The sequence below is a fragment of the Microcebus murinus genome, unplaced genomic scaffold (genome assembly GCF_040939455.1).
Source record: "Microcebus murinus isolate Inina unplaced genomic scaffold, M.murinus_Inina_mat1.0 scaf004_hap2_Mmur4.0, whole genome shotgun sequence".
NCBI lineage: Eukaryota > Metazoa > Chordata > Mammalia > Primates > Cheirogaleidae > Microcebus > Microcebus murinus.
Window position 1 is genome coordinate 846,706 of NW_027438950.1, and position 23,443 is coordinate 870,148.

The following is a 23,443-nucleotide window of genomic DNA, read 5'->3' on the forward strand; positions in this document are numbered from 1 at the left end:
TTGGTAACGACTTTTATGCATTTATAACATTTGACCTTTTTCCTATGGGTATTGGACAAACACTGGGTAAGACCATTGTAACATACTTTCTGCCTCTTACACTCACCCACACACTCCCTGGCTTTTCTTAAGTGTACATTTTCAGGGCTACAGGTTCCATATAGTCTCATTATTGATTTCTGAGATGAATCTTTTATGCTCTGCCCTGGCAATAGGTCTTGGGTGCAATGGGAAGACAGTTCTGAAAGAAAGAAAAATAACAAAATATCTCACTAACTAGACTCAAGTGAATATACTTCACAATTTGAATATATATGACTATACCAAGCACATTAGCAAGAAAGCACAACAGAATACCATGATCTCACTTCCATCAGAGGTATGACCTTAAAAATATACTTGCAAACATGACTTTTTGAGAAATCATAACGGCTATGAATTCATAACACCCTAGTTGAGAATAACATCAACAACCATATGGAAGTGGAAGGAAAGCTTGTGACATTTACCCACCAAAGCCCTTCCTCCCCTCTGATATAGAGCCATCACTTTAGTAGTAAAATCCCATCTCTTGGATTCCCTGTGAAAAGAGAATATAACTATTGACACATGTGTCCACAGATCTCTTTTTTGATGGCCTTTCCAAAGGCTGGCTTCTATCTTCCATGACAACTACCTCACCCTCAAGGAAAGATATTCACATATCAAAAATACAATTCTGCAGTATTATAATCATAGTGTAAAAGCATTTAATTATGCTATAAAATTTGAAAGAGAAAATAAAAGCCATCATTACTGCATGTTAATTTTTATACAATATGAAAATACATAAGTACTGACATCGATATTGTAAAGTTGGGGGCAAATGTAAAGGTTAAAAATTTTGTATGCAACTGAAGTGAAGTAGTTACTAGTTTAACATATGTTGTGACTTCAAAACATTTTAGGAAATTCTCATAGTGAACATCAGGAAAATGTTCTTAGAAATACACAAAGGAAGATGAGCAAAGAAAAAAGATATGTCATTAAAAATCAGTGAGGCACAATGCAGGACAAATGGAGAGGAAAGAAAGAAAAAATAGTGACAATAGGTATATAAAATAATTAACATTAGGGTAATTGTAAGCCCTTCCCTTTGAGTAAATTATGGAAATATTTATGTACTAGTATCTCTGGTCAGAAGACAAAGTTAAATAAAGGGATTAAATAGCCCAACTATAATCTCTCTAAAGAGACTTGACTTCATGCCTGGTGAAAACAATATACTAACACTGGCAGGACATAAGATATACCATGAAAACCTTAAGCATATAAGAGCAGTGGAATTCAAAATTATATTCAGCACATTACATTTGAAGTGAAAATGTTATGGTTTATAAAATATACTTTAAGTCAAAACTGCCACAAGAGACAAATAAGGACATTTACTATAAAAAGAGGTCATTCACTGAGAACCTATGAAAATAATACATATATATGACATCTATTTTTACCTCACATCAAGTTTCTCAAAGATATGTAAAAAAAAGCATTGACATAATTGAAGATATGAACTGCAAAATAATAGGATACTTTGATATTCCACTTTCAATAATAATAAAGCCAGTCAAATTATTAATAAGAAAACAGAAGATTAGAAAACACTCTAGAGCAATGACTCCTCACAGATTCACAGAGAACACTCTATAGAATAATAGTAGAATATACAATCTTGATAGCTCATATATCATTCTTCCTAAAAAACTACCTTTTCAGCCACAAAACAAGTCGTAACCCATTTTAGAAAATTGAAATTTTACACACACTTTAAATTTTGACCAGAATTGAATGAAATTGTAAATAAATAACACAAGAAACACAGGAAAACTCACAAATATATGAAGATAAACAACACACTCTTGAACATGTTCTTGTTCAAGGGAAGAAGACCTGATGTTGTGAAGATGTCCAAAGTGATCTACACGTTAAATGCAATTCCTTTCAAAGTCTCAATTTTATTTTGTTTCAAAAATAGAAACAGCAATCCCCAAAATAATATGAAATCTCAAGAGACTGCAAAGATCTGAACAATCATCAAAAAGAAAAAGAGTGCTATAGGTACCCACAGTTCCCCATATTAAAAAAAAATCCTACAGTGGTCAATGAAGTTTTACACTGGCAGAAAGACAGACTCTTGCATGAATGAATCAGAGAGAAACACAAATATAAACACTTGCATATGTTGTAAACTAAAGAGGTATCTTCAAACCCATATATTTTTTCACCATTATTGACAAAAGCTGGTAGATGCAAGCAACCCAAACTGTCCTTACTAAACAAAAGGACAAATACAAGTAGAAATTTGGAAATAATAGATTAGTTCTCAGGTTTAAAAACCCAGATAATCTAATAATGTCCACAGTAGAGATAAACCTTGATGACATTATGCTTAATGAAATGTCAGTTACAATAAATCAGATGTTTTATGATTATACTTGTATGATATTTCTAAACCAGTTACACCCTGAGAAACAGAAAATGTAATGGAGTTTATCAGCACTTAGGCAAGGGGGGGAAATGGGTAGTTTTCTCACGTGTATTAAATTTTAGTTTCACACAATACATATATTCTAGAGATATATTGCATAATGATGGACATATATTTAAAGAGACTGATGTGAATAATTAAATGTAAATCAGGTTGTCATGTTTGTGGTTTTACAATAATTAAAATAAAAATTATATCTGAAGGAGATACACAGTTATGAAGTTTTTCAAAACTTTCTTACATTTGACAAAACTGTTTCTTTTTCTTAATTTAGAAATATTATGGGAGTAAATCATTTAGATTACATATATTGCTTTTGCACTGACTGATTGGACTACAACTGTGCCCATGCATAGATTGTGTGCACCACATCCATTAGGAGTCAATTTTCCCAATGCCTACACCCACTTCCTACTGCCCAATACCTGCTGAATTTTATTTCCATTTGTTAACGTAGGTGTTGATCAATTGGCAACAATATGATAATGAGTATGCGTGGTGCTTGCTTTTCCATTTTTGTGATACTTTAATTCAAAGAATGGGCTCCAACACAATCCAGGATAATACAAGCGTTATTTAACCACTGATTTTTTGAGACTCAGCAGTACTCCATTGTATACATACACTAATTTTTATATGTATTTATACATATATTTATATATATGTATTAGTAAGTACCGAGGTTGTTTCCCCATCTTTGCAATTGTAAATCTTTAGGCCATAAACATTCAAGTCAAGATATCTTTATTTTAAGATGACGTTTTTACATTGGGTAGATTCCAGATTGTGGGATTGCTGGATCAAACGGTAGTTCTTCATTTAGAATTTTGGGGATCAGCAAGATGGTGGATGAGAAACACTGCCAGGCAGACTGTCTCTGCAGAAAAGACAGACTCTGAAAAATAAGAGAAAGAAGCAAGCAGACAAGTATACAGCCGGCGAGGGTTGGAAGGAGGGGTACCGGAGACTACCAGAGACCCCATGGGAGGAGGTTGTGGAGGAGAACTGGAAGCAGAGACCTCCTGAGTAGCCTAAAGACCAGCGGCAAGGGTAGGTTGAACTGTTAACTTTCCCCTCCCTTGCATCTCAGACTGCTGGTGGGCTCCCCAGTGGTAGGAGAGACCTGCCGACATCAGCCCAGAGTGCCCCTCCCTGACAGCTTTTACAGGAAGCAGAGAACAGAACTTTGACCCCTGTTGATGGCATTGGTGGTGCCTGAGGGCAGACTGACCCAACCCAGCTCTGCCCAGACTCACTCCAAGATCAGTCCCCACTGAGGGGGAGAATGAGGATACATCCAGAAGTCCCAGGGACCGACCCACCACCTGAGGCACTGGAGTGCCTTTCTATTGGAACAAGAGCTGGATACAACACCCAAAAACAACAGTATAGCCTGCTCCTCCAAGCAAGCACCACCTGCTGACAGGGAGGACACCCTGCACACCCTCTTCATGGCACCTACTGATCCATCATACACGGTGTGGTTGAATCTCACCCACAGAAACCACCTACTGGCTCAGAGACTAAACAAGGTGTGTCAGTATCCAAACAAAAACCTAAAGGCAAGAAGCAACAACTGATCCAGATGGGAAGAAATTAGTGGAGGAACTCTGGAAATGTGAGGAACAAAACGGAAAGCACACCCCCAAAGAGGAGCACCGGACCCTTAGATATGGGCAATAATCAAAATCAGACCTCTAAAATGACAAAAAAAGAATTTCCAATGTGGATTGTAAGAAAATTCAATGACTTGCTAGAACATTGGGACAACCAACACAAAGAAAACACAAAAAGACTCCAGGACTGGGAACAAAAACTCACTAAAGAAATAGAAACACTGAAGAAAAATCTAACGAAACACCTGTAAATGAAGAATCAATTCAGAGAACTATGAAACACAGTGGAAAGCCTCAAGAACAGGGTAGAACAAACAGAAGGAAATTTCAGAGATTGAAGATGACACCTTCTAAGTAAATAAACCAGTTACAGACATAGAACAGAGAAACAAAACAAAAGAGTAAAGCCTAGGAGAGATGTGAGATTATGTGAAGAAACCTAATGTGAGGGTCACAGGGTTACTAGAAGGGGACGAAGACAACACTCAAGGGTTGGAAAAGCTATTAGAAGATATAATAGAGGAAAATTTCCCAGGCCTTTCTAAAAATCTTCAGATACAAGTTCAAGAAGCTCTGAGGACCCCTGGGAGATTCAATGCAAACAGGAAGACGTCACAACATGCAGTCATCAGACCGACCAAAATATCAACTACAGAGGCCCTTCTATGAGCTGTAAGATGAAAGAAGCAAGTAAAATACAAAGGAAAAGTGATCCAAATAACTCCAGACTTCTCTTCTGAAACTTTACAAGCAAGGAGAGACTGGGGTACCATTCTCACTCTTCTGAAACAGAATAATGCCCAGCCTAGAATCTTATTCCCTGTAAAAGTAAGTTTTGTATATGAAGGAGAAATCAAGACATTCTCAGATAAGCAAAGTCTGAGGGAATTCACCAAGACAAAACCAGCCCTTTAAGAAGTACTCAAAACAGTGTTACCCACGGATCAGCACAATAAACACTCACGAATGTAAATCTACTCAAAGCTAAAGACCAAAGCCCAGATACCACAATGGCTCAAGAGAGGAAACAAAGGAACCAAGTTCAACCCAATATAATGAACAGAAATCTGCCCCCACCCATTAGTCATCTCAATAAATGTAAATAGCTTGAACTCCCCACTCAAGAGACATAGGCTGGCCAAATGGATCAAAAAATACAAGCCAAGTATCTGCTGCATTCAGGAAACACATCTAACCTGCAAGGATGCAGTTAGATTAAAGGTAAAGGGGTGGAGAACAATATTTCAAGCAAACAAAAGCCAAAAGAAAGCTGGCGTGGTGGTGCTAATTACAGAAAACTTATTTTTAACTCAACAAAAGTAATAAAAGAGAAAGAAGGTCACTATATAATGTTGAAGGGTACAGGTCAACAAGAAGACATAACAGCTCTAAATATATATACACCCAACCTTGGTGCACCCAGATTCATAAAGCAAACTCTACTTGATCCAAACAAATGGATAAACAACAACACCATAATAGTCGGAGACTTTGACACCCCACTGACAGCACAGGACAGATCCTCCAAACAGAAAATCAACAGAGAAATAATTGACTAAAACAGAACTCTAGAACAAATGGTCGTGACTGACATTTACAGGACATTCTACCCCAAAACCACAGAATATACACTCTTCTCATCAGCTCATAGGCCATTCTCTAAGAGTGACCATATCCTAGGACACAAAACATGTCTCCCACAATTTAAAAAAATAGAAATTATACCATGTATTTTTTCAGACCACAATGGAAAAAATGTAGAAATCAATCCTCACAGGAGTTCTCATTTCTACACAAAGTCATGGAAACTAAACAACCTTCTGCTCAATGATCACTTCATAAACCGGGAAATCAAGATGGAAATCAAAGGATTCTTTGAACTAAATGACAAAGGAGACACAAGTTACCAAAACCTGTGGGACACAGCTAGGGTAGTCCTGAGATGAAAGTTTATTTCCATAAATGCCTATATTCAAAAGTCAAAAAGATCACAAACAGATAACCTAATGCATCGTATCAAAGAGCTGAAAAAGGAACAGACCGACCCCAAAATCAGCAGAAGAAGTGAAATCATTAGATCAAATCAGAACTAAACGAAATTGACAATAGGGAAGCTATATGGAAAAAAACCCAAAAAGTTGGTTCTTTGAAAAAATAAACAAAATTGACACACCTTTGGCTAGACAAACCAAAAGCAGAAAAGAAAAATCTCTAATAAACTCCATCAGGAATAAAGGAGAAATTACAACTGATGCCATGGAGATACAAGATATCATTTATGAATACTACAAAAACCTCTATGCACACAAACTGGAAAATGTGGAGGAAATGGACAATTTCTTAGAAACACACAGCCTCCCTAGGCTCAACCAGGAAGAAATAGAATTCCTGAACAGACCAATATCAAGTACTGAAATGGAAACAGCAATAAAAAAAACCTTCCTAAAAAGAGAAGTCCTAGACCAGATGATTTCACAGCCAAATTTTACCACACCTACAAAGAAGAATTGGTGCCTATCCTGCAAAAATTATTTCACAAGATCAAGAAGGATGGAATCCTCCTCAACACATTTTATGAAGTGAACATAACTCTGATACAAATACCAGGAAAGACGCAACAAAAAGAAAACTGCAGACCAATATCCGTTATGAATATAGACACAAAAATTCTCAACAAAATCCTAGCCAATGTAATCCAGGTGCTTGTCAAGAAAGTAATCCATCACAAGAAAGTGGGCTTCATCCCAGGGATGCAGGGATGGCTCAACATACGCAAATCTATAAATGTAATTCACCATGTAAAAAAAAAGCAAAAACAAAGACGACATGATCCTTCAATAAATGCAGAAAAAGCATTTGACAAAATTCCACACACTTTTATGATAAGAACGCTCACCAAAATAGGCATAGGCTTACCTAAAAATGATACAAGCCATATATGACAAACCCACAGGCAATATCACAATGAATGGAGAAAAATTGAAAGCATTCCCACTTATAACTGGAACAAGACAAGGATGCCCACTATCTCCACTCCTTTTCAACATAGTGCTGGAATTCCTCGATACAGCAATCAGATAAGAAAGCAGAATTAAGGGCGTCCAAATGGAAGCAGAAGAGATCAAACTCTCATTCTTTGCTGATGACATGATATTATACATAGAAAACCCCAAGGATTCAACCAAAAGACTCCTTGAACTGATAAAAGAATTTGGTAAAGTCTTAGGATAAAAAAATCAATACACAGAAATCAGAGGCATTCATATACGCCAACAACAGTACAAGTGAGAACCAAATCAAAGACTCAATTCCATTCCAAATAGCAACAAAGAAAATGAAGTACCTTGGAATATATTTAACTAAGGAGGTAAAAGACCTCTACAGGGAGAACGATGAAACACTGAAGAAAGAAATAGCAGAGGATGTAAACAGGTAGAAAGAAGAAAATACCATGCTCATGGGTTGGCAGAATCAACATTGTTAAAATGTCAATACTACCCAAAGTGACCTAGAGAGCCAATGCAATCCCTATTAAAACATCATCATCATTTTTCACAGATATAGAAAAAATAGTTTTACGTTTTGTATGGAACCAGAGAAGATCCCGTATAGCAAAATCAATCCTAGGCAATAAAAACAAAATAGGAGGTATCAATTTACCAGATTTCAAATTACACTACAAGGCTATAGTCATTAAAAGAGCATGGTATTGGCACAAGAACAGAGACATTCACCAGTGCAACAGAACAAAGAACCCAGATATAAAACCATCCTCATATAGCCAATTAATCTTTGACAAAGCAGACAAAAACATACATTGGGGAAAAGAATTCTTATTCAATAACTGGTGCTGGGAAAACTGGATAGACACATGTAGAAGACTGAAACAGGACCCACACCTTTCACCTCTCACAAAAATCAACTCACGCTGGGTAACAGAGTTCATCATTAGGTATGAAACTATTGGAATTCTACAGGAAAACATTGGAAATACTCTTCTAGACATTGGCCTAGGCAAAGAATTTATGAAGAAGACTCCAAAGACAATCACAGCAGCAACAAAAATAAATAAATGGGACCTGATCAAAGTAAAAAGCTTCTGCACAGCCAAATAAACTGTCAAGAGAGCAAACAGACAACCCACAGAATGGGAGAAAAATTTAGCAAGCTACACATCCAATAAAGGGCTGATAAATAGAATCTATTTACAACTCAGGAAAATCAGCAAGAAAAAAAATCAAACAACCCTATCAAAAAATGGGCAAAGGACATGAACAGAAAATTCTCAAAAGTAGACAGAATAATGGCCAACAAACATATGAAAAAATGCTCAACACCTCTAATTATCAGGGAAATGCAAATCAAAACCACAATGAGATATCACTTAACTCCAGTGAGAATGGCCTTTATCAAAAAGTCCCCCAAAAATAAATGCTGGCATGGATGCAGAGAGAGAGGAACACTCCTACACTGCTGGTGGGACTGCAAACTAGTTCAACCTCTGTGGAAAGCAATATGGAGATACCTCAAAGTGATACAAGTAGATTTACCATTTGATCCAGCAATTCCACTACTGGGCATCTACCCAAAAGATCAAAAGTCACTTTATGAAAAAAGACACCTGCACTCGAATGTTTATAGCAGCACAATTCACAATTGCAAAGTTGTGGAAACAACCAATTCATGAGTGGATTAATAAAATGGCGGTATATGTATACCATGGAGTACTACTCAGCTTTAAGAAACAATGGTGATATAGCACCTCTTGTATTATCCTGGGTTGAGCTGAAACCCATTCTACTAAGTGAAGTAACTCAAGAATGGGAAAGGAAGCACCACAGGTACTCACCAGCAAATTGGTATTAACGGATCAACAATTCAGTGGACATATAGGAATAACATTTATCGGGTGTCGGGCAGATGGAAGGGGGGAAGACGGGATGGGCATATACAAACACAATGAGTGAGATGTGCAACGTTTTGGGGATGGTCACGCTTTAGGCTCTGATTTGAGGGGGGAGACAGGGCGTGGGCTGTATACGTAACCTTACCAATTGTACCACCATAATATGCTAAAACAAAATAAATTAGTTAAATTAATTAATTAATAAAAAAAAACAGGGGACCAGTTCACTGTCCCTCAGACTATTGGAGGGCAGGACTATAGTTTTAAAAAAACTATGAACAAATTGCTATGCACACTGCACATATCTTATTTTGAAATAAAAAAAAAAAATGGGCAAAAACACCCACACATGGCCCGCGGGCCGTAGTTTGAGGACGCCTGTTTTCATTGAACCACATATTGACTTAAAGTGTATGCAGAGAGTTGTAATGTCATATAAAATTATAATACCTAGGTGAAATCAAACACACAATAAACTGACGTCAAGGAAACTACCCTAGGCCGGGTGCGGTGGATCACGCCTGTAATCCTGGCATTCTGGGAGGCCGAGGTGGGTGGATTGCTTGAGGTCAGGAGTTTGAAACCTGCCTGAGCGAGATCCCAACTCTACTAAAAAAATCAAAAGTAACTAATAAACCAACTAAAAATATATATACAAAAAATTAGCCAGGCATGGTGGTGCATGACTGTGGTCCCAGCTACTTGGGAGGCTGAGGCAGGAGGATTGCTTGAGCCCAGGAGATTGAGGTTGCTGTGAGCTGGGCTGATGCCAAGTCACTCAATCTAGCCTGGGCAACAAAGGGAGACTCTGTCTCAAAAAAAAAGCATAGATGTTTTTCAAGGGCACAAACATTAAGTTACAAGATCCAAAAGTGTCATAGACCTAATCTACACCATGGTGTCTATAGATAATAATGTTTTGCATCTGAAAATTTGCTGAGTATAGACCATAAGTATTCTGACAACACATACAAAAAAGAATAAGTAACTGTGAGGTCATATATATTTTCACTAACTTGGTTATGTTAATCATTTCAAAACATATAAACACATCAAATCCTTACATTATCCATAATAATTAGTTACGCTATTCTTATTTGTGAAGAAAATTCATGACACACACAAACACATATATACACACATATAAACCTGTGAATGACACAGCCCCAGTAAGCATCAGACTAAAGAAGAGAAAATGATAGAATCAGAGTGAGTAAAAGTACAAACCAGAAGTTTAATGCACGTTCAGCACTGTTCTAAGAGCCCCAAACATTTTTAAGAAATGTAGGGAGTAGATACATTAAACTATATTAAAAGTGAGAAATTTGGGCACATAGAGTTAAATCATTAATCAGAGTTCACAATAAAAACACAATTTTGAAATGAAGTAACAATAAAAATGCTAAGTGTTCTCATAATAAGTAAGAATTTCTATAGAAACACATTTAAATTCACAATATTCACAATAAAAACACAATTTTGAAGTAAAATAACAATATATTACCCTAGATTTAGGGAGATACTAAGTGTTCTGATAATAAGTATGAATTTCTGTAGAAACACATTTAAATTCACAATATTCACAGTAAAAACACAATTTTGAAGTAAAATAACAGTGTATTTCCCTGGATTTAGGGCGATACTAAGTGTTCTGATAATAAGTATGAATTTCTGTAGAAACAACATTTAATCCTTTCACAAAGGATAACAAATCATAAAGCAGAAAACATACGACATCTGCTTGTGGTCATCCTGGGATTTCTGTCCCAAATACCAATATCACCACGACACTCACACATTTCAGACGTGATGCAATAAATGCAGAGAAATTAAAAAATGGTTTGTAGACAGGTGTGATGCCTCACACCTGTAATCCTAGCACTCTGGGAGGCCAAGGGGGCAGGATCGCTTGAGCTCAGGAGTTCAAGAACAGTCTGAGCAAGAGCAAGACCCCGTCTCTACTGAAAATAGAAAAATTAGCCAGAGACTGTGGAACATGCCTATAGTTCTAGCTACTTGGGAGGCTGAGGCAGGAGGATCACTTGAGCCCAAGACTTTGAGGCTGCAGTGAGCTTCCGAGATGCCATTGCACTCTACTCAGGTTGACAGAGTGACACTCTGTCTCAAAAAAAAAAATTCTTTACCATAGATTTTATTAAATATACACACATATTTCCATGTCTGCAATGGAATGGAAAGCAGTCAGTACCTGCAGTCCCTTATAAACCATGAGCAGGGCTTTTGTTCTCACTCTAACCTTAAATTAACTACACTGAAGAGAAATAAAGTCCTTAGATAATTTAACGGTAAGGGACAGGGAAGCCTGTATCAAAGATTAAGATAAGGAAACTCAGGCTTGCCAGAACCATGGAAGCAGAGTTTTGCAGACCACTTTTCAAGGTCTGGCTTTCTTCTTGACCTTTGGACCTCTCTCCTGTCCGTCACCTGCTTCATTCACTGCCACCTACCTGGGTGTTTGGCGACTGTCTCATTTGTCTTCACTTTCCAGGGCTCTGTTCTTTGCTCCAGACAGGTGATCAGGTCTGGCTTAGAGGCAACAAGACCTGTTTTATTTGAAGAAAAGTGACATGACATTTTTGAGATTCTTCCATTACCAATGGTGTACTGTGCTCAGTAGAGAAACGGGAACAGTACAGAAGACCCTAAAACAAAATTAATCCCAAAACACTAATGCCTGACAGATACTTTATAATATTTAGAAAGTACTTAAAATTTGGGGGTCCTTAGCTCCATTACCCAATACTTGTGGAATCAAATATTGGTGGTGGAAATTGGATTGTAAACTGTGAGCAACAAAATCTTATGCCACCAAATTTTTGGAATTATCACTAACGAAGAGTGAAAGATACTGATCAGTTCAAGAAAGAGAAAGATTAATGTCAAGATAAAAAAGATTGAAGATTTTCTTTCCTATACCAAGAAATTTCAATTTTTCCTTGGAAACAAACATCTGAACTTCACTCATGCAAAGCAGAAAATCCCAGAAAAATTCTGCATAAGTAGAATATAAAATTCTTAGTGGGGAATAAAAATTATGTATTGAGATTATCTTTACCCACAAACACCAAATTTCTGTAGTTCTCTAACATCACATCCCTATAGAAATTCCGCTGAGCATTGTCAAGACATGCCCACTCCTCCAGAGAGAATTCTATGGCCACATCCCTGAATGTCAACAGTCCCTGAAAAACAAAACAAAATGAAACACATATTTACCAAGTGGTCATGTGGAGATTTCACTGTTGGTGAAATAACAGATTAAAGAGAAATGGTTCTGACTCATATGAGTAACTGGAATTATTCAAAACGACAATTTTTAACACAGAAATATTCTCTAATGTGTTATCTGACTCTGGGGAGAGACAATGACATAAGGTCCACAAAACTCGTGTAGATATTATAGTTTTTTGACAGATAAGGTATAAAATTCAAGTTACCGACACAGGCATTTATATTTTTGAGTACTATATTTATATCATACAGCACAAGTCATGTATATTTTTCAGATAGAAAAGTCATGTTCAATTACATGGTATTAATACTTCTTCAGTGTTACAAAGATTTCAATATGTACAACAATGAACTATAAATCCTATTAAAATAGATTTTCATTTCAAATATCTGGGGCGAAGTTGAGTTGCTGAATTTCTAACAAGCTCAGCAGTGACATCAACACTTCTGGCCAAAAGGGAATATTTTTCAAACAATTGGAAAGCAGCAGAGCCTACCTTTATCTCAGTACATCTAACCAGGAAAGAAAGATGAGAGCCTTTATTTTCCAAAGCAGGTTATATGCAAAGAGAATCTAAAAAGAAAATGGGAGCTTCCAGATAAAATGTGATGGTTTATGCCCATGATTAGGTAAAACTACCCAAGGTATTTAATAATTAAGAAAAAAAATAATTAACTCAATACTAGAAAAATGATAGAAAACACGTTAGCCAAGTGAATAAAATTAATGTCAACTATAATACAACAAATTAGTATCAGGTGTCAATGCACACAGACATACCACCACTGCTGTGATATTTTGATATTTTTAGCCAAAGGAAAAAAGTAAATTATAGTCTGAATCTAATCCTGAACATCAGTTTTATGCAAAGTTCAAGCTACTGATATCTATTTTGTTCTGTAATCTCTAACGATGTATTTAAATAGTCTTTCTTTAGTATCCTACAGAGGAAATCTCTTCTAATTATTCTTTTTCTCAGAATGTTCTGAGATATTCTGAACAATTAATGTGTATTCTATTAATCTTATTTTACACCGAACTGACAGAGCATGTAGATAAAACCTAAATGGTACATGTTACCCGTCTTCACTGATATCCTAGGGACTGAACTCATCTCTAACAGTAATCTTGGGCATCCAAGATTCTGCTTCCAAGATGTTCAACAGCTACAAAGGGAATATTTTTAATATTGGAGGTTATAAATGTATGGTGACAATTATAGATGGCCTACAAGAAGCCTGGATGGAAAGAAGGCTCTAGTATATAGACAAAAAGAATTTTTCAGAGATTCTTGACTATCTTTAAGAAAAAGGGGAAAAAAGCAGTTGAGATGAACAGATTAGGTACAGAAATCAAAGGAGAAAAATTCAAGTTTGCAAAGTCTGAACATGACATTCCGAGAGGAAAAGTGAATACAGCCCCTGACCTGGGACACATTCACCTGAGAACCAGCCATTTCTTTGTCTGCTTCCTTCTCTGAAATTCCTTCTGTGTTAAGATTATCTGGAAAATTCACCCTTGCATCTTGAGAGTATGCATCTAAAGGTGTCAGCACAACCCTTCCCCCTGATACTTCCACACCCAGAGCAAAAAGACCATGAAGTGCAGAAAAAATTGACACTGCCTTGTCCTTTATTACAAGAGAGAGTAAGGAGCGTCAAACTCCTACGTAAATATCAAAATTTGAGTCTTTTCTTTCCTACTCTCAGCTCCCCTTCCCTCCCACAGTCATCAGCAATTTTTGCACAGGAGTGGATATATGGACCACACAGACCTGTCCTTATAAAATACAAGCAGAGCAGGGCCTGTGGCCTTCCTTTGGAACAATGTGTGAATTCAAGTCTCGTGGATATATCTCAGAGCCCTTGTATTTTCCCCTAGCTGCAACTTAGCACCATGTGGGCACTTCATTAAAATCACATCCATGGTCCCACCTAGACCAATGGACACTCTGTAGGAGAGGGCACAGGTGATGGTGCCTGGAGGGAGAATCTCTTAGAATGTGCCTACAAATCATTTGGTAATCTGGAGTCCACTCTAAGTAATGTGATCCTAGAGCCAAGGAATTCATCCAAGGGGTCCATGAATTGGCTTCCTGAAAAAGTCCCCTGTGAATGCTGACGTTGCTTCTCCTAGACCCACTTATGAGAAGCACTCAACTATAGACAGCAAGAACAGCACATAGAGAGCATCACACCCAACACTCTTATGACAAAAATACTTTTGGTCCAAAGTGAAGACCACCAATTGCCATCCTGAAACATGGCATTCTATTAAAAGATTACAGAGGCTAGAGAAAACGGCGGTGTCTGAGTAAGTCTGCATTTCGAAAACAACATGAGCCATGCCTTAATGCTACATTTCCTGAGCATGTAGGATGTGTTCCCAAGTATGTTGCATCAGTGGTCCCCAACCTTATTACAGGTACCTGGGACCATTTTCAAGGAAGACAATTTTCCCCCACACTGGGGAGTTGGAGTATGGTTTGGGGATGATTCAATTACATTGCATTTTTTTGTGAATTTCAGATTACTACATTGTAACACATAATAAAATAATTCTACAACTCGCCATAACTGGTGGATCACTGTGCTACAGTGCTGGAAAGTTCCAAGTTTGGGAGTTAATTCTCATAATACCCTGGGAGGTGAATACTAAAGTCCCCATAATTTCCAGAATTTAGGTGATGGGCCCACCCTGTTTCCTTTATTTTTCCTTCCTTCCTTCCTTCCTTCCTTCCTTCCTTCCTTCCTTCCTTCCTTCCTTCCTTCCTTCCTTGCTTCCTTCCTTCCCTCCCTCCCTCCCTCCCTCCCCTGGGAGGTGAATACTAAAGTCCCCATAATTTCCAGAATTTAGGTGATGGGCCCACCCTGTTTCTTTTATTTTTCTTTCTTTCTTTTTTTCTTTCTTTCTTTCTTTCTTTCTTTCTTTCTTTCTTTCTTTCTTTCTTTCTTTCTTTCTTTCTTTCTTTCTTTCTCTTTCTTTCTTTCTTTCTTTCTCTCTCTCTTTCTCTCCTTCCTTCCTTCCTTCCTTCCTTCCTTCCTTCCTTCCTTCCTTCCTTCCTTCTCTCTCTCTCTCTCTCTCTCTCTCTCTCTCTCTCTCTCTCTCTCTCTCTTTCTTTCTTTCTTTCTTTCTCACAGTGTCTTGCTCTGTCACCCAGGCTAGAGTGCTATGGCATCAGCCTCACTCACAGCAACCTCCAACTCCTGGGATCAAGCGATCCTCCTGACTCAGCCTCCTGAGTACCTGGGACCTCAGGCATGCACACCATCCTCAGCTAATTTTCTCTATACACATTTTTCGTTAACCAATTAATTCCTTTATATTCATAGTATAGACGAGGTCACTCTTGCTCATGCTGGTTTTCAACTCTTGACCTTCAGCAATCCGTCTGCCTCAGCTTCCCAGAGTGCTGGGATTACAGGCCTGAGCTGCCACACCTGGCCCACCTCGTTCTTTTAACTATCATGATTTTAAAAGAAAAATGTAAGGCCGGGCATGGTGGCTCACCTAGCACTAGTACTCTGGGAGGCTGAGGCAGGCGGATCGTTCGAGGTCAGGAGTTCGAGACCAGCCTGAGTAAGAGTGAGACGCCGGCTCTACTAAAATAGAAAGAAATTAATTGGTCCACTAAAACTATATAGGAAAAATTGGCCAGGCACGGTGGCCCATGCCTGTAGTGCCAGCAACTAGGGAGGCTGAGGCAGGAGGATAGCTTGAGCCCAGGAGGTAGAGGTTTCTGTGAGCTAGGCTGATGCCATGGCACCCTAGCCTGGGTGACAGAGCAAGACTCTGTTCCAAATAAATAAATAAATAAGAAAGAAAATGGTACAGAATAAAAGCTAAATATAATCAGATGGAACAGATAGACAAAGGAAAAGTGGACTGTAGTTTGCAGGGATTTTTCCATTGTCTTTATATTTACTGTCTTGTAACTTGTGCAGCAACTGCTAAATGCAGAGGAATACACTTAAGGCCTCAAAACAAATAGTCTTTTGTCCTTATCTATCTGAAAGTCTTTGCTTCAAGCCCCCCTGGTGGACCCCAGAAACAAACCATGGAAGATTGCTCTCTGATCCATAAATCTCTCTTTGGTCTAATAAACTCTATCATGTCCTTTTTTTTTTTTTTTTTTAGACAGAGTCTCGCTCTGTCACCCAGGGCTAGAGTGCTGTGGTGTCAGCCTCACTCACAGCAACCTCCAACTCCTGGACTCAAGCGATCCTCCTGCCTCAGCCTCTCAAGTAGTTGGGAGTACAGGCATGTGCCATCACACCTGGCTAATATTATATATATATATATATATATATATATATATATACATACATATATACGTATATATATATGTGTGTGTATATACATACATGTTTAATTTTCCAGCTAATTTTTTTCTATTTTTAGTAGACACAGGGTCTCGCTCTTGCTCAGGCTGGTCTCAAACTCCCCACCTCCAGTGCTTCTCCCTCCTGGGCCTCCCAGAGGGCTGAGATGACAGGCGTGAACCTCTGTGCCGGGCCTATATCGTGTCTTCAAGGGGTGCCTTAGAGTAATTTTAACACCAGAGGGGAGGGATGGGGACCACAGGGCCTACAGCTCCTCCCACGCATGAACCCCGCACCCCAGTCGAAATCCTTCCCTGTTGACCCTGCCATAGTCCCTGCACAAGCTAGGGGAGACACAGGGCTGCACCTTGGAACCACCCGGAGGAACCCAGCTCTCAGCCGCATGGCCTGAGGGCAAAGCTGGGTTGGTGCATCCTCATGTCTGCAGACTCTGGACCGGCGGGAAACCGGGGACCTGCCCCAGCCAGTTCTGATGAGTTCCAAACCCCCTAGCACAGCCGCCATGCACACTCACCATTTTCTCACTTCCGTGGTGCCCAGGGATCCTTCCTGCAGATGAATCCACAGGTCAGAGGGCGGCAGAAGCAGAGGGTCACCTGAGTTCTGCAAAGCAAAGAAGAACTGAACACACAGACGACAAACCGGAACTTGGAGGACTCGAAGGAGAAAAAGACCGGGCCAGGTCCCGGAAGTCTCGCCCTCCGACTGCGTGCCTGATTGGACAGTTCCCGCACCAAGATTTCTGATTGGGTAGAGCTCCAGGCCACACCCCTCGGAGCCCTGACTGACATATAATGGGATCCCACCCACTAATGGCGGCAACCAGGGCTTTCTCTCTGGTGCTTCCCGGAGGATGTTCCCATTTAACCTGGTATATACTGTGTTTCCTCGAAAGTCAGCCGACCCCATACAATAAGCACCTGCAGGATGTGTAAGCACAGGCACCATAGACGCCCCACCCCGAAAATCAGCCCTAGTGATGGGTGTGGCTACGCAGCACATCTGCAAAACCCATGCGTGTCTCTGGGGGGCGGACAGAGGAAGAGCAGCCCTTCTCATCTGCCCCCTTAAAGCTCTGTGGCTAGACAGGAGACATGGGTTCTGGATGGTTCTAAAGGAAACAGAGTCAGAAGACATTCAGGATGGGATCCGGGGTTTGGAGAGTGAGGAGGATGTTCTAGAAGAAGACGACTTCACTCTATTTGAATCCATGGAGATGGTTGTACCGTGCTTAAAAAAAAACACATACCCTGAAAATAATCCCTCGGTTGTCTTCTTGAGGGAAAAAAAATAAAAGATCCTGTCTGATTTTTGGGGAAACGTGGTAGGTTATATCCATGTTGGACGCGGTGACTCACACATGTCATCCCAGCACCCTGGGAAGCTGAAGCAGGAGGATTGCTCAAGGACAGGAGTTTAAGGGAAGGCTGAGCAAGAGTGAGACCCTGTTTCTACTAAAAAAATAGAAAGAAATTAGTCGGACAAATAAAAATACATACAAAAAAATTAGCCAGGCATAGAGGTGAATGCCTGTACTCCCAGCTACTCAGGAAGCTGAGGCAGGAGGATCCCTTGAGCCCAGATGTTGGAGGCTGCTGCGAGTGAGGCTGATGCCACAGCACTCTAGCCCAGGCCACAAAGTGAGACTCTGTCTCAGAAAAAAGGAAAAATAAACGTTATCTTCATTTATGAATAACGTATATCATATTCAAAATTGGAAACTGTACAATGACAAACATTTTAACATTTCAGATTTGGTAAAGGTGGTATTATTTTACTGCTTAATGTTTCTGATGCACTTTGGTAGGTGTGGGGGTTTTCTGCTGTCCTGATCTGTCTACTTTCATCAACACTACACTGCTTTAAGTACAGAACATTTATTTTCAAGTGTTTTAACTTCTTATGGGAGAAGAAAACCTCATTGTGTGCTTCCCACTGGAATTTTGGCTATACTTATAAGCTTGTTCTTCCATGTGCCTTTTGCAAAATCATTGCTAGGTTTTAAAAAGCTGACAGAATCTATTATGAGATCCAATGCCATGTTGAAGGCACAAAGGACAAAGGACCTCTTTATAGTATTCATTTTGTATCCCTACAAGAACAAGATAGAACTCTCTATGTGTTTAAGTCTTTGTTCATATATTTCAAGAATGCTCTTGTATTTTGTTTATATAGGCTCCACATTTCCCATTCAATTTGTTACTGATTGTATTTTGATTTTTCAAACTCACTTTATAGTATACTCTTTTGTTGCGTGCTTACACTGTACTGCCAAACCTGGCAGGAATTGCTGCGTGGAAACCTACATATTCCTTCCACTTTAATACAAGGGGTGAGATGCAGCCAGTTCCCTCTGTCCCTCTTTGGAGTGGAATCTCCCAGCATGCTCACCAGATCAACACCCTCAACCACAGTGAACATCAGCAACCCCACAAGACACAGGAAATGAGCAGGAAGGGATGCATCAAAGTCTGGGACTTCAACCCCCTGGCAATAAGAGTCTTGTCTTTCAGCTTGACTGTCTGAATAAAGATAATTATACCCATTTCTATAATTGCTATCTGCTGGCAGCACTCTGGTGGTGAGACAGGAAGCCAGTACTTTGCCCATTTGAGACTTGGCAGGTCAGACCTCATGCTTCAAGGCAGAACTGACATCCTCAGCTGCTGCCTGCTATGCCCTGGCCATCAGCCTGAGTTCCAAAGTCTGCTGCTCATGCCGTAATGTCACAAACATGAACAAGCAGACACTACTGAGACCCAGGGTTAGTGCTAGGAGGCAGGGGGGGTTATGGGCCACTGGGTTGGCAGGGATGCCTAGCAACAAGGTTTCTTGAGGCATCCAACAATACTCACCACCATCTACCACCATACCACCCTGGATGTGACCAATCTGATCTGATCTTGAAAGCTAAGCAGGGTAAGGCCGGTTAGTACTCGGATGGGAGACCACCTGGGAATACCAGGTGCTGTAGGCTTTTGCCACTTTTCTGTAGCATGCCTTGGAGAGTTGGGGTGATGTAGAGGAGGATTGAGCTGATATAGGGGAGGGTTGGAAGGCCAACCCAGCCTATGAGGTTGCCACAGCTCCCATCCCCATCCACTAACACATATCATAAACACTATCTCTAACCCTAAACCTAAACCGTAACACTTATGTAACCCGAACACATAGCCCTAAACTGTAACCCTAAGCACTAAACCCTAACACTAACCACTAATACCTATGCGAACCCTAAACCTTAACCAGTAACCTTTAACCCTAACCCCTAACCCTAAACACTAACCCCTACCCTAACCTAAACAATAACCTCTAAACCTAACACTCAACCCTATCCTCTAAACTGAACCTAAACAATAATCCCTAACCCTAACACTCAACCCTAATGCCTACCCTAACTCTAAACCCTAAACTAAGCCTAAACCCTAACACAGGATATTTTTACATTTGTGACATCTTCAATTTTTCTCATCAATATCTTTTTCAATGTAAACCTATTTTAACTCCTTTGTTAAATTTATTGCTAAAAAAGTCATTGTTTTGTGCTAATATAAATCAGGTCATTTTATTCCTTATTCTATTTGATAGTTTGTTGTTAGTGTAGGGAAACACTGATATTTTAATGTTCATTTAATACTCTGCAGATTTACTGAGTGTGTGTTTTAATTTAACAGGTTTTTGGCCTACTATTTATGGTTCTCTTTTATATGACATCATGTATTCTACTTTTTAAATTTTCTTTTCTTTTTGGATACATTTTAAAAAATTTTCTTGCCTAACAGTTCTGCCTAGGATTTCCAATACTATGTTAAATGGAAGCATTGAATATGGTCATAATATACGTTTTCATTGGTGTTGTGTATTTAAAGGAGCAAACACTTCTTCCAGTTTTAATAAGCTAGTTTAAGTAGGTAAAGATGTTCCCTTCTTGGGTTCCCAGGAGGATGGGAATTTCTCTGGATTTTGAGATAAAAGGGGTTGTAGCTGGGTCACAAGTGTGCTGATGGGTATGTAGTGAGGACTGCCTTTAGTATGGGCCTGTTAGCAGAAGCTTGGGTAGTTGTGAATCCTGTCTTATTCATGGGCAGACTGGATTTCCTTCATGACTTTGATCTTTAGGGCAGGCACTTACAGTTGGGTCTCCAGAGGCTGGGCCTGATGCCAGGTTTATGGATGAGTGTGGCTCTCACTGAATATCTGGGATGCTTTCCTCAGGTCACTGTGTGGGTTCCTAAGTGGGCAGCACTGGTCATGAACTGTGGCTGAGCCAGGTGGAACAGAGTGACAGAAGGGCTTCAGAGATCACAGTGAGCGCAAAGGGCTCTGGGCCTGTCTCCATGGCCACTCAGTGGGCACTTGAGTTGATCCCTCATCTTTGCCTTTTTGAATTGTGCCGCTATAAACATTCAAGTGAAGGTGTCTTTTTTTATGGAATATTTTTTTTCCTTTGAGAAGAAGCCCAGTAATGGAATTGCTGGATTAAATTGTAGTACTACTTGTATCTCTTTGAGGTATCTTCATAATGCTTTCCACAGAGGTTGTATTAGTTTGCAGTCCCATCGGCAGTGTATGGGTGCTTCTGTCTCTCCCCAACGAAGCCAACATTGATTGTTTGAGGACTTTTGATAAAGGCCATTCTCACTGGAGAGAAGTGATATCTCATTGTGGTTTTTCTTTGCATTTCCCTGATAATTAGAGATGTTGAGCATTTCTTCATATGTTTCCTGGCCATTAGTTTCTCTTCTATTGAAAAGTTTCTGTTCATGTTCTTTGCCCACTTTTTCATAGGGTTCTTTGATTTTTTTCTTGCTGATTTTCCTGAGTTATATAGATTATAGTTATCAGCCCTTTATTGGATGTATAGCATGTCAATATCTTTCTCCCATTCTGTAGCTTGTCTGTTTTCTCTTGTGGTAGTTTCCATGGCTGTGTAGAAGCTTCTTTAATTTGATCCTGTCCCATTTCTTTATGTTTCTTGTTGCTGTGATTGCTTTGGGGGTCTTCTTCATAAAGTCTTTGCCCAGACCAAGGTCTATAACAGTTTTTCCAACATTTTCTTCTAGAATTCTTATAATTACTACGCACCTTAGGTTTAAATCTGTTATGCACCATCAGTTCACTTTTGTGAGAAGTGAAAGGTGCAGATCCTGTTTCAGTCTTCTACATGTTGCCATCTAGTTTTCCCAGCACCATTTATTGCATAAAGATTCTTTCCCCCAGTGTATGTTTTTGTCTGCTTTGTCAAAGTGTAGATGGCCATATGAGGATGGTTTTATACCTGGGTTCTCAGTTTGCTCCATCGATCTATGTCTCTGTTCTCATGCCAGTTCCATGTTGTTTTAGTTAGTATAGTCTTGTGATATAGCTTGAAGTCTGGCAAATTGATGCCTCTCAATTTGTTCTTTTTACTTAAGATTGGTTTTGCTATACAGGGTCTTCTCTTTTTCCATATGAAGCATAGAATTATGTTTTCTAGGTTTGTGAAAAATGATGTTGGTATTTTAATAGGGATTTCATTGAATCTGTAGATCACTTTGGGTAGTACAGACATTTTAACAATGTTTATTCTGCCAACCCACGAGCTTGGTATGGTTTTCCACCTGTTTACATCCTCTGATATTCCCTTCCTCAGTGTTTTGTAGTTCTCCCTGTAGAGGACTTTTACCTTCTTAGTTACATATATTCCTAGGTACTTTATTTTCTTTGTTGCTATCATGAAGGGTTTTGAGTCTTTGATGTGGTTCTCAGTTTGACTGTTGTTGGTGTATAGCAATGTTACTGATTTCTGTACATTGGCTTTGTAACCTGAGACTTTGCTCAAATTCTTTATCCACTCCAGCAGTCTCATGGCAGAATCTTTGGGGTTTTCCAGATATAAGATCATATCATCATCAAAGAGAGATAGTTTGACCTCTTCTGCTCACATTTGGATATCCATAATTTGCTTTTCTTGTCTGATGCTTCTCTTGTCTTGTCTCTGGCTAGGGCTACCAGCACTATGGTGAATAGAAGCAGTGATAGAGGGCAACCTTGTCTGGTTCCAGTACTTAGTAGGAATGCTTTCAATTTTTCCCCATTCAGTATGATGCTGGCTGTGGATTTGTCATATATACCTTGTAAAATTTTGGGGTAAGTCTGGTCTATGCCTATTTTCTTAAACACATTTCATACCGCATAGAGATCTCTAAGACTTAGGCCAGGGACCGCACGTTTTCGTGCAAGCTGCACATTTTTTAAATCATTGTAAGTATAGATCATAATGCACTTTAAGTGTTGTTTTTCAATAATTATAATATTCTTATTTACAAAAACAATTAAACAACTAATTAAACAAGTAACATTCCTAGTATTTTTATAATGTACGGTACTGCATAAAACATTTTCCTCTGTGAAGAGAGACCAAACAGAATTTACATAAATATCTAGATTCACTCATTTTTCCGCGGGTGGCACAAAGTCTGCAGACTCTCGTAGGAAATTTTTTCTTTCCACTTGCAGGAATACACGTAGGTTCATGCAGCTTCATATCACCTGACAACCCTTTGGATCTTTACGAGGTGCTCTCCTTGCACCCCCAGGGGAAGGGCTGGACAGATTTGTCTCTGGTTCTGGAGAGCCTTCATTGTTGTCATCCATTATCCAGTCTCTCACCACCAATAGCAGAAACTGTTTATGCTTCATTTTTGTTTGTGGATTGAGGACGTTGTACACTCTAAATGAATTGAAAAATCCACAGTTTATAAGGTACAGTACTACTTTTTTTTTGTCCATTTCATCATTTTCCTTAGAATGGAACAA

General features: G+C 39.2%; 1 protein-coding gene and 1 pseudogene across 1 annotated transcript; one reads left to right on the forward strand and one right to left on the reverse strand.

The window, feature by feature from the left end:
* Positions 1-13: 13 nt before the first annotated feature.
* Positions 14-17,207, reverse strand: LOC142866379 (KRAB domain-containing protein 5-like). Its single transcript, XM_075999750.1, has 5 exons — positions 17,160-17,207; positions 12,126-12,252; positions 11,518-11,613; positions 107-241; positions 14-42 (listed from the first exon to the last, which is right to left on the reverse strand). The coding sequence occupies exons 1-5, from the start codon at positions 17,160-17,162 to the stop codon at positions 14-16; spliced, it is 390 nt and encodes a 129-aa protein (XP_075855865.1). The 5' UTR covers positions 17,163-17,207.
* Positions 17,208-19,504: 2,297 nt separating this feature from the next.
* LOC142866402 (uncharacterized) lies at positions 19,505-19,622 on the forward strand (annotated as a pseudogene).
* The last annotated feature ends 3,821 nt before the right edge of the window (positions 19,623-23,443 follow it).

Excerpts from the sequence above, each read along its gene's own strand:
- LOC142866379 (XM_075999750.1), bottom strand. Across the intron at positions 11,614-12,125 it reads CAGAAATTTGGTGTTTGTGG|GTCTTGTTGCCTCTAAGCCA; the intron begins GTAAAGATAATC and ends CAAATAAAACAG. Across the intron at positions 43-106 it reads AAAAGCCAGGGAGTGTGTGG|GAAAAAGGTCAAATGTTATA; the intron begins GTGAGTGTAAGA and ends CAATACCCATAG.